The sequence below is a fragment of the Ceratotherium simum genome, chromosome 13 (genome assembly GCF_057802395.1).
Source record: "Ceratotherium simum simum isolate JZ-2026a chromosome 13, ASM5780239v1, whole genome shotgun sequence".
Taxonomy (NCBI): Eukaryota; Metazoa; Chordata; class Mammalia; order Perissodactyla; family Rhinocerotidae; genus Ceratotherium; species Ceratotherium simum.
The window spans coordinates 56067220-56079864 of NC_141912.1; the positions used below are offsets into that span (position 1 = coordinate 56067220).

At 38.6% G+C, this 12645-nt stretch overlaps 1 protein-coding gene across 1 annotated transcript in view; it reads right to left on the reverse strand.

Moving 5' to 3' along the window:
• Window positions 1-424: 424 nt before the first annotated feature.
• RAB23 (RAB23, member RAS oncogene family) overlaps window positions 425-12645 on the reverse strand; it is a 33141-nt gene continuing 20920 nt past the window's right edge. Inside the window, exons 4-7 of the mRNA XM_087438763.1 lie at window positions 9496-9652; window positions 7553-7635; window positions 6316-6405; window positions 425-4005 (exon numbers count right to left, since the gene is read on the reverse strand). Of these exons, the coding sequence (XP_087294889.1) occupies window positions 3866-4005; window positions 6316-6405; window positions 7553-7635; window positions 9496-9652 (470 nt within the window). The 3' untranslated portion in view covers window positions 425-3865. The remainder of the gene's footprint in view (window positions 4006-6315; window positions 6406-7552; window positions 7636-9495; window positions 9653-12645) is intronic.

The following is a 12645-nucleotide window of genomic DNA, read 5'->3' on the forward strand; positions in this document are numbered from 1 at the left end:
ACAGCCCTGCCCTCCCAGCCGTAAATAGCTGTGATAAGGCTCCTGAGTTATGAACTTTAAATGACATATAGCACGCAAGGTGCTCAGCCTGGTGGCTAACACAGAAAGCGCTCGTTAAATAAATGTGAACTACATCAAGACAACGTAAATGTACGGGGGGGGGGGTGGGGGCAAGAGCCTCAAAACAAGACAAAACAAGTTTTCTTTAAAACAGACTGATACTGATAGAATTGGAAAAGAAACAAGTTTCCAAGGCAAAATTATTTTAACCCCAGTGCTACTAAATTGCATTAAATATCCACCATCAATAAAAAGAGTATGCTAAATATTGGCAGAGTATCTGAAATATGAACTATTTTTAGGTTGTTTTGATTTTTAAAGAAGTCACATCGTACCTTTTACTGTTTGGTTCCACACTGGGGATACATCACACATATCACACAAAATTCTAGCTTTGAAATACATTTATTTTTGATTATTGGATTTCATCTTTCATGAAATTGTTATTAAGCAATATATTTTAAATTAAGCTCAGGGGCATAACTGCAACCCAACAGCAATACATACAAGTGGTTTTCCATTCAAATTTACAAAAGCATTACTTAGTAGTAACAAAAATATAGAAGGGGTTCAGTTTTCCTTTTAATCCAAAGTTTTTATTTTTATAAGCCCATTTGCCAACATCCACTGTAGATATTTCCAGAGAGGGAAGAAAAGGATCCTTGCCTATACTGGTGATTACAGCCAAATCACCAGATACTGGGGAGGGAGGCCACTGGGTATGTCCGAGTCCACTGTGGTTTTACATATTTTCTGTTAGCAAATAAATTCACTTCTATGATGGGCTTACATGTTTTAAGGTGAAAACCTAAAGAGTGACAACAGTACACATGATATTTGTAACTAACAGTTAAAACCAAACACATCCACTGCTGTTTAGGTGACTGTGCGGCATGGGACAAAGCTTCACCCCGTCAGTTCATTCTGTTTCCAGAGAAACAGACCCGAATGAGACGGTAATGGGAGCACGTCAGCAAGTTACCAGTAACCATTTTAAAGGGTTTGAAGAGGATGCTAACAATTAACAATATTTTACATTAAAGTAGGTCACTTCAAGTTGGGACATTAGGTCCTGAGGCCAGTTCTCGATTCTAAGATCTTCAGAGAAGGTCCCAGTCCCTAAAAGTCCCAGGCACAATGGAGCACATTGACGAGAGTTCTTTCTAAGCCAACTTCTGAAACCACCATCCAACTTCGGTCCACAATGACGAGTGTTCATCCTCTTTTTGGTAGTGTTAGTTTTACTTGACTTTGATAAAGTACACGTGTGCTATCAACTTTGGGCACATAAAAAGGAAACCATTTAGCCCATTTATGTAATTTAACTATATTGCCTTATATGGGCTATTCTGCATGCTATATTTAATTTGATAGGCAGACTGAAAGAGGGCAAGGAAACCTGAGGAACCCTGAAATATGGTGATTATTCCACAGCTATGTCTGTATGCTAATAATGAGCCATAATGTACACAAGGACATCAGAGCCCAAATGCACAACATCCTGGAGTCTTAGAGGAGTTTTCCTCTAGCATCCATGGTTCATTAGAAATTAATAGTCAAGTCATTTAAAAGATTTAAGGATCTCTGGGGGGAAAATTAATGCCAATTTTGAAGGTTTTACAGTTAATTAGAGAAAGTAACATATTACTTGTGGGCTGATTTTCAGGCCTACTTAATTATTTAAAATGACTAATTATGGTTAGGTTTAAAATACAGAAGTGCAAATTAACAATTCAAATGTGTAACAAAGATCTCTCTTGGGTTCTTGTAAAAAGAAAAAAAGAACATAACTATGTAAAATTATATCACAAATATCAAGGGAACTGCAACCATCATCAGAGATTACATTTTTTATATAGAAAAGTAACAAACTTTTACCCACAATTTAATTAATATGAAATAGAACTACAACATATTACAGAACGTGATTTTTCTGCTACAAAGACCATAAGACTACTCGCTGCAAAATATATTTTGTGCAGAAATTAAAGAGACTTTCCAGAGAGTAGAAAAGGGAGAGGAATCACTAGCAGGTCTCCACGGTTAGGAACTGAGCTTGTCCCCCACACCTATCCCACTGCCGGCAATGGGAGGAGTGACAACTGGTGACATAAAAATAAACATTTTATATTACTTTGAAATAGATAATGCCAGATTATTTCAATATTATGAAAAGCAAACATTCACTCTCGACCACTTAATGAAGACATGCCCCAGAAATTTCTCTTACATTCTCAACATGAATCTGGACAGGGGGATGGGAATGGTATAGATGGAAGACTTAAAAAAACAGAAAGAAAGAGAAAGCATACAAAAGAATATATAAAACATTATGCATTTAGTACAAATAATGAAAAATGACTTTATGACATTTTCCAAGAAAAGTTATTTTTACATATTTTGAAAGCCTGTAAAAATCAGGTATATTGCAAGGGGTTAAAAACAAAGTCACTGATGAATGATAATCAGTTTTAACAGAGTTCATGCAATTACCTTAGTTGGAAAGCTACTGTCCCAAGTCAGAAAATTTATGCTCTGCCACATGATTACATATCAAAATTATTTCTTAAAAGAAATTCTTTTGTATTTGGTGCTGACAGAGCTCTTGAGAAAGTGCTATACAAACCGAAGGTTATAGAAACTTTTAAGTGATAATCTTAAAATACTATACAAAAATGTGTAAACAAAAAGATGCTTTAGAATTGCAGGCATTATAAAATCCATAATGTGGATTAAGACAAAAGATCATCTCTTGTGCATTTTTAAAAATTGTTAGTATAATCCTAAAAGTTCAAAATTACATTTTCAGTCAGCAGCAAAAGGTGCCAGAGGCACCGTCGCACTTCACGGGACGCAGGGACTAACCGCAGACGGGCTGTGGATCGTCGTCACCACACCTACGGTTGGACGTACGAAAAAGATCTGCAACAAGTCTCACCTGGGAGATGCTCTAGCATTAAATCATTTATAATCCTCTTTTATGTAATCTGTCAGAGAGGAAAACTGCTTTTAAAAGATACTATAAACAATATAAATTCTGATAGTAAAGCACTGTAAAAATTAGGTATGATATTTTTGGCACAAAGCACTTTTTAAATCTGAGCTCCTTTTGCAAAATATATGTCTGGAATTTCTTATTTGAAAATAAAATTTTTAACATACACACTATGTGTAAATGGTTTTATGAATCAATGAATTAGATTCTATGTTCCCTTAAATACTGCACATCCTTTCAGCTTATTTCAGTACCAGATATCTGCATGCATACCTCCACATTCCGCGTTATACAGATATTGCACAAGTAACGTTGCTCAAGTACACACTAATGCAGTCTGGCAAGATTTAGGGTTTACCTTTCAATATTATTGTTTTGTAAGTATTCGGATTCAATACTATTTTCCAGAAAAGCTAGATGACCGATTTCAGAAAAAGAATGCTTGCTATCTTCCCTTGACCCATAATATTAAAATCTGTACCAATATATTTAGGCATTTCATTTATGTTTTCCAGCATTTAAAATTCGGCAAAACCTGTTTTTGACATTTCTTATACAGCATTCCTTCAAAAACAGGAGAAGCCTCGTCTAATGTAAAAAAATTAAAATGAGTCCACAGGGCAGTCATTCGTCCAGCACAGATCTCACTCCATTCTGAAAAGCAGCGCAGAACAATACTTACGTCTGGCGCCTTTCAGAGAGCCATTAGGTGCAAAGTCTGCTAAAACACTTGCAACATACCGTGACAGCTGAATGGATTTCTTACTGAATTGCACAATACAACTCAATCTTTTTCCTCCCTAAAATGTTTTAGGGTATGCTACAGCTGCTAAAAGGATTTCTGTTTTTCTTGGTCCTCTGTTTGTTGGGTCTAAGATTGATGACATCTCCACCATTAAGGGTACTTGAATTCCGACCCGAGTGACCGCCACCAGATGTATTAAAGACACCTGTATAAATTGATGGAAAACAGAGATTGACACTGATACACCTCAGGGTTACCTATTGCAGACTGTACATCCAGCTTCTTAGTAAATCAGTAATATTTGCAAGTATTTACAATTTTAAGCTTTTGTTTTGATTTCATTTATTTTTAATAGCAAATACACGTGGTTCAAAGTTCAAAGGGTACAAAAGGGGCCACAGTGAAGTCTCCCTTCCACCCTAATAGCCTCATCGCCAGTTTCCCTCCCCTAAGGCACATGTGTTCTATCAGTTTTCCTGTGATATTTCCTATGATACCAGTTTCCCAGGATACTTCACGCATATGTCAGCAAAAATGAATATATATTCTTTTCTCCCCCCTTTGCTACCCAAATGGTGACATACTCTATACACTGTTCTGCATCTTTTCACTAACAATCTATTTTTAAAATTTGGAATCAGTAAATTTGATAATTTTAATAACTTCACTTATTAACTTTACATCATATACGTTCCTCAAGAATCCCTGATTTGTAGCTAACAACAGTATTTGTAAGATTTTATATTAATAAAAACACTGCATATGTAAAAGCTGGTAGTAGTGTAGGATTTTCCAACAACAACAAAATGTGCTACAAATCATCAAAGTGATGAGCAGATAAAAGGGACGAATGAAAGAAAAACTTTTAACGATTATAGTTTCCTCTTTGAACTGTGCTGGTCTTACAATGTAATCTCCAATCTATGAACTATTTATCATCCATGAGACACGAAACTCTGGGCCAGAGACACTACCGGCAATACAAAGATGACTGAGACCAATTCCTGCCCACAAGAAGATTACAATCTAACAAGTGAGGTGAGGTGGTAAGTAATGCTGTAAGACACTATTTGTCAAGTGTCACAAAAGAAACACAAGATCCCAGAGATGGTTCAAAGGACCAGGTACATCTACTTCCTAACAAAGGACAAACTGGAGACCCGGCAATGCCCTGGACTTAGATTTTTGCTTGGTTAGCAGAAAAGCTTGGAGGCTGTGGCTTCAGCCAGATACACAGCTGAGAGAGCTTTCCAGATAGTCCTTGAGGAATGAACAGTTCCTTTGACAGAAGATGGGAAAAGGAGGTCATTCTTGGTGGAAGAACCAAAGGAGCAAAAAGGAAGAAGAAAGACAGCACTGGGCACGCTTAAGAAAGAGCAAGACCTCTGGTGGAACCGGTAATCAGCATACATCCGTAACAGTGGGGCACGAGCCCGCACAGGAAGGATGGACAAAACTGTCTTGAAATGCTGGAATGAAGAGAGCCTGGGGGCCGGCTCCGTGGCTTGGCGGTTAAGTGCGTGCGCTCTGATGCTGGCAGCCTGGGTTCGGATCCCGGGCGCGCCCCGAGGCACCACATCTCCGTCCAACCCGAGGCCGAGTCCCGCGTACAGCAACTGGAAGGATGTGAACCTACGACATACAACTATCTACTGGGGCTTTGGGGGGAAAAAATGAATAAATAAAATCTTTAAAAAAAAAAAAAAAAGAGAGCCTGCATTTAATGTACCATAATGAGAATCTATCAAAGGGCTTTAATCAGATGATGGCAAGAGGCCAAGAGCAGGGCCCAGGAGACCAGACCAGATGGAAGCTTATTACCACTGACCTCTTGTTTTGCAAAGCATTTGAGGTGTCTGATGGTAGGAACACATGCAATAAAAATGGCAAAATAATAAAAAAGAAGCCAGAACCAAGGAAAAATATAAGTTAAAACAGGTCAAGAAAATGATGTGCATGTTTGTGTCTGTAGCGAGGGGGGATGCAATACAGATATGAAGTCCTTAAGAGATTACACAGAAGCTTGAGAAACAGAACATTTGGTTCTCATATTCCTGGAAGTCAAAGCAAAAAGCAAGAGAAGACAACACACTTGTTCTTTAGGGAATGCTGAACTTTGCTGGCATTTAGCATAAAAAAATATCGATAACAGGTAATGAGCAAGGTGGCAGGAGGGAAAAGGTATGGAGCTAATACAAGTATGGAGTCAGAAGACCAAGTGTGAAAGGTCCTTTACATAAAGGTCAGACCTTTAGATAAAGCCTTTATCTCTGCGGTCTTAATATAGCAAATGGGTTTAGAAAATTCAATAGTTAAAAAAATCTTTAAACTCAAAATACCTTTTAATAAGAGGCTTGATACTCCTAAGTTTAATAATCACTGATCTGATACTTTCTAATCACATTTCTTAAAGAAATGAGCATATATTGTATTTAAAAAAATAGTAAATATGATAATAATGAATGGAGAATAAATGTGCAGGGTAAACATGGACTAAAACTTCTTGGGAACTTACCAATTTTGTTACTACTTGAATGCATTAATTCTGGATCCTCAGCTATTTGTTTGAGTTTTTGAAGATATTTTTCAGCCAAATATTTAAAAACTAGAATAAAAGCAAAAACAAAAACCCTACCAGGTCAGTATAATTTATGCATGTAATATCTGTTATTTCACATCACTTAACTATAATATTTGCACTTACTAAGCAAATTTAAAATTAAGTTAGAAGTATACAATGTAATTGAAAAAATTAAACTTTTACAAATTATTTGAGCATTCCCTAAGTACACTGGTAACACTGATAAATATATAGTGGCATTTTACTAGTAAAGGAACGAAATAACTCTTTAGTTCCTCCACTCTTTAGTTGTAAGTACTTGAACAGTGATTGATACTCAGCGATACTAAATGACGCAGTCTTGAAAAGGTGTCTCCATTCTTCAGGTGAAAAAAACTATCCAGAAGACACCGGACCAACAACTGAGGTGCAATTTAACAAAACAAGTAGCACTTCTGGAATGAGAAAAATAACAATCTTCTTTCTCTAATCTCACTTTCTTCAACTAGGAAATATTAATAAACAAATTAAGGTCACTGGAACTACCTAGTGGAATATCCACTACTGTGGAGTTCTAAAAGGTCTGCATGGAAAACATACATGCATACACATTCACACATACACAGTTTTTATATATATATTTTTGTGAGGAAGATCAGCCCTGAGCTAACATCCATGCCAATCATCCTCTTTTTGCTGAGGAAGACGAGCCGGGAGCTAACATCTATTGTCAATCCTCCTCCTTTTTTTTTCCCCCCTTTTTCTCCCCAAAGCCCCAGTAGATAGTTGTACGTCATAGTTGCCCATCCCTCTAGTTGCTGTGTGTGGGACGCGGCCTCAGCATGGCTGGACAAGCAGTGTGTCGGTGCACGCCCGGGACCCGAACCCGGGCCACAAGCAGCAGAGCACGCGCACTTAACTGCTAAGCCACAGGGCCGGCCCCTAAATATATATTTTTAAAGATAAAAAACAAAACAAAACCCCCCAGAGTTTTGCAGAGTAACCAGTATTCAAAGTGATCAGTAAACAGTTAAGGACTTGAACTCAAAGGAACATCACATGCCTGTAAATTTTACTTACTGACAGGTGACGCTGAGAAAATTCTGTTCTCATTTCTATACAACACAATAGAAAAAGCATAGGAAGAATGAAACACACTTGTGCTGTTAACTGTTTTGCAAAGGCGGTTTACCTTCGTTCACGTTGAGGTCCTCCTTCACCGACGCCCTGTAGAACCTCAGCTTCAACCTTCTGGCGAGAGCCTCAGCTTCCTCGCTGGACAGCAAGCAAGAAAACGCTTACAAGGTACTTTCTGAGAGCTTGTTTTAAAGAATCACTGCTATCACATTTACTGAAAACAGCTTGTGGAGGGGAGGGGAGACCTTCCAGAGCAGCGGAAAGCTGCGTTCTCAGTGCTCACACAGGATGTTGAGTTTTCACTACTCTCGGGGGATAAACACCAACCATTATCACTGTAACTGGGACCAGACACTTTGCTATGAAGTCACTAAACTCTAGCCTTAAAATGACTAAATATCACTTTTCTTTGTATAATACTTTAATTTTCTCTCTTCTGTTTTTAAAAACATTTGAATTTAATTACACCCTGAAAATCTTATACTGCATTACAGTCACTCCTTGGTATCCTCGGAGGATTCGTTCCAGGATCCCTGGGGGTATCAAAATACACGGATGCTCAAGTCTCTTATATAAAATGGCACAGTATTTCCATGTAACCTACATGCATCCTCCCGTATACTTTAAATCATCTCTAGATTAGTTATAATACCTAATACAATGTACATGCTATGTAAATAGTTGTTATACTGTACTGTTTAGGGAACAACGACACGAAAAAAAGTCTGTTCACGTTCAGTACAGACGCAACCATGATAGGCCTTTTGATCCAAGGTTGGCTGATTCCGAGGATGTGGAACCCATAGATACGGAGGGCTGACTGTACTTACTTTACTCTTACTGGCTATGAAACTACTTTGCTGCCAAAGCCAAAGGCAGTATATTAATGATTGTGTCTACAAGAGTGGACTCCTAATTTTAGTTTTATTGAGACTGTAGTAGCTATGCTCTAAAATGGTTCCCAATGATTCTAAACCCCTGCCCACCCCCGGTCTTGTGTAATCTCCTCCCACATTGTAATCAAGGTTGGTCTGTGTCATCAATAATATACAGCAGAAGTGACAGTATGTGACTTCTGGGACTAGGTCATAAGGGACAGAGTGTCCGCTTTGCTCTCTCTTGGATCACCTGGTTGGGGGAAGCCAGCTGCCATGTTGTGAAGACACTCAGACACCACTAGGGAGAGGTCTACATGGCAAGGAACTAAGGCCTCCTGCCAACAGCCAAGTGAGGGAACCATCCTGGAAGCAGACCCTCCAGCCCCAGCCAAGCCTGTATGTGACTACAGGCCTAGGTGACATCTTGACTGCAACCTCATAAAAAACTCTGAACCAGAACCACCCGGCTAAGCCACTTCCAAATTCCCGATTCACAGAAACTGTGAAATAATGAATACTTGTTGATTTAAGCCCCTCACTTTGGGGCTAATTTGTTATATGGCAACAAATAACTAATATTAAGAACATATTAAAAAATAAGGTAAAAATTAAGCAAAGCTTTTCAAAGCTAGCAAAATGTTAACAATGCAATGAGCAAATACTTATAGACAGAAATTGTCTGGATGCTAAACTCTGTTCACAAATTTGAGCATAATCGTTCTGAATATACAAAACAATATGAAATCTCAACTATTTATCCAGGTAAACTCATCAACATAGTATAGCTACTTACTCTAGATATTAAAACATCTAAGTATGTTTTTCTTAACATTCTTACTATACCTAGATTTGACTTAACATGAAGAATTGGATTTGTGTGCAAGGACCTAAGACTGGAATTCTAAAAGGGCTTTCAAATTTATTCCTTTAGTTTTCTCTACTTATGATTCAGTGTGAACATTTTTTAACCCAAACCAATCACACAGAATAGCTCACAGAAATTTTAAGTATAAAGCATCCTTTATAAAAACTTTCCTAAAGTTTGCAAGTTTATGCAAAAATTAAAATAGGTCTTCACTTTATAGAATTGCCACCACCCCTTCAAAAGTAGCCGTCTTACTTCTTTATACAAGAATCGTCCAAGAGATCAATCTTGTTTTGTACAAGGACAGTTGGCACGTCTCCAACTTCGGCCACTACTTTCTCTCTCCAACTGGAAATTGCTTCAAAAGATTCCCTGTCTGTGGTGGAAAATACAAGCACACAAGCCTGGGCTCCTGTGAGGTCACAAGACAAAAGCGTTATTCACATTAAGGAAACAATCCGATGCAGGGTGAGGGCAACTTCTGCCTATTCAAACCAATTTTTATGTAAACAATGTTGAACTCATGTTTGTAACACTCTGCTTATTTTTTAACATATAAACTTTATTTTCTAATTTAAAGAACCAATTTTTACTAAGAACAGTGGTTCTCAAACTTGTACAAGTGTCAAAGTTCCCTCAAAGCTATACACACTGTTTTCGGAACTCCACCAAATACTCATGTACCTACTTAATCACATGATAAGAGCTGGAGAGAATCATAAACTGAGCAGGAAGGATAGGCTGTTGCCAAGTTCTTCCTGTTAATATTTGTCACTTGCTTCTCATTTTCTTTTAGCACATTTAAGAAAGATCTATGAGGAAAAAAATCATCAATTTTCTCATTCTTTTTTACAAAAAATCTACATTACTTTATTTTAGTAGGAGAATACCAGTGATGCTAAGGAATAATTTAAGAACCTGTGCCGAAAGTCAAAAACATATACATAATAGAGAGGAAAAAGTTTAATTTAGTTTTTGACCCTGTTCAACTGCTAATAGCCATACTATACACTCACTGACAATATTTTAACTATCAACTATCACATTAGGTAGATAATATCTAAGATCGAAAATAAGCAGCAACCTTCTGGAAGAAGTCCTTTTACAAATGATTAGCTGTTGAATCAGCTTGAATCAGGCAGCCTGGTGACAAAGGGAGGTGTGTGCTCGACCAGGGAGAACCATCCCAAGGTCAAGAGGACTTGTCACGGCAGGATTTCTCCCCACTACTCCTTCCTTCCAGATCCCTCAGGTCTAAGAGTTTCCTACTGAGACTCAAGACACACATACCTGGGCTAAGACTCTAAGGCCAAAGAGGTGTGTGTACTCCCAGAGGAGATACTGTGGAAAGCAAAAGAGCGCGTAATGAAAGAGAAAAGCAGCAGATTACTGGTACTGCAAAAGCAGAAGCTTCACCTGGGAAAAGCTTCCCTACTCCAGAACAGGTTTAACTCAAGAATAAATTAAATTAACTATACAAAATTCAGGGGTTGGGGAGAGACCCTGAGACTTTCTCAGAATTTAAGGAGAAATAAAACTGAAGAGATCACACTAGTGTATTGGTAAATAAATTTATATTTACTTGAACTCTAGTATTACTTAAACTACAAATAAAACATTATTTAATGATACTTTAAGAAATTGTTCTTATGAAACTCTATTTGTTAGCTTAAACCCAGAATTTTATACCCAGTCAACTGTCATTTAAATTTGAGGGCCCAATAGGGTATTTTCAGGTATACAAGGTCTTAGACACTTAAAAAAACCCAAAATACAGAAAAAAAAAACCCTAAGCAGATGATGCCAGAGATACAAGCAGGAGGAATGCTTAACTAAGAAAAGCACAGCATGGTTTAAACAATCAAGGATCAAAGGACAAAAGAAATATGTCATAACGTTACTGAACAAAAAGTGGGTTCGCCTTCTGATGAGTTACAGACTCAACCGGAAGCAGCTGTCACACAAAGAGAAGTTATTTGCAGCAAATAGGAGGCCACGCAGAATCATTTCCAAAGTCATGGCATCCCTGAGCATGGGACAGCAGGGGCCTTTTATTCCGGATGGGGAGTGAATATTCAAAAGGGAGAGGTGGGCATTCGCTTGCGCAGGCTCAGCTGGAAAAGCGCTTCCACACACACTGCAGGTTACGGTCATAAGGCCTAAGCTCCTGCCAGAGAGGAGACCTTAGCACTAAAATGAGGCAAAGGTCATAGGCCTCGCTCTTGTGGTGACACCTGGTCTGGTTCAGGGTGGTTGGTGATTGCATCTCTTAAACAGTTAAATGCTTCTGAACCCACCCTTGAGTTCCTTGGGGCAATTAGTCAGTGACAATAATGACACCATAATTATTTAGGGGGGACTGAGTGGGGAGAGACCAAAGGAAGGCGGGACTTTGCTAAAGGGCCTGTCCCAGAGGAGGAAGATGGAATATTGGTATGTTGAAGAAATCAAGGGAGGTCAGTGAACAGACACATGTGTGGCAGACCCCCGAGGCCCTGCGCTCATCCCTTGTCCCTCATCCCTCAGCCCCTGGTTTCACGGCAGCTGGGGGACAGTTCCTGCCTGGTGCCAAGATCCTACCCAGCATATGCTGCAGGGGGCTCTCTGCTTTTCTGCCTCAGGACTTTTTCTGATGCTTCAGAAGGACTCTTGGTTTAGAGCATCATTTAGGGGGAACTGATGCCTCTGGAGGGAGCTTCAGCTCATGGGGGATAGAATAAACACCTCAGTCACACTTTGGTGGGACCATCCTGAGGCGAGTCTACATAGTTCCTCACAGGGATTCGTCCTCACTTGCCTACAGTAATAACTAGCTCATTAATGAATCCTCTACAGGTTGTTCTCCCTTCTTTCCCTAGTCTCGCTACTTCCTGGGATCACCTCCCAAATAAACCACTCCCACTCAGCTGTGCTAAGAACTGCTCTGCGTGTGTGCTGGGGGAGAGGCTCAAACTAAGAAAGTGTTGTAAGTTAAAGGCAATCCCGTAACATAGAGAGAGAACGTGTGAGTACTAAACCACAGGAGAAAAGTAGATTCATCCAATGTCAAGGAGGAAAGAAAATTCTAAAAAAAGAGAAAGAACTACAGAAAATATAAAACCTGAACTAAGGTGACAGAAATAAGTCATAACAAGAGTAACTGCAATCTCCTGAAAGAATGGTACACAATCTCTGAAGCAGATGGGTCACCCGAGACTAAGCCTTCAGAGGGGATGCTGCAACCACCTCATCTTGTTCAACCTAAATGTACTACCAAAATGAAAAAAAAAACGGACAACCTGGATTAATTTATGGTTATAATAATTTTGACAAATGTTGGGCAACTACTCGTTTTAATTTCCCCTAACTAAATATTATTATCTATCCATAGAGATAAAATAATCTGTCAAATTGTGATATGTGATG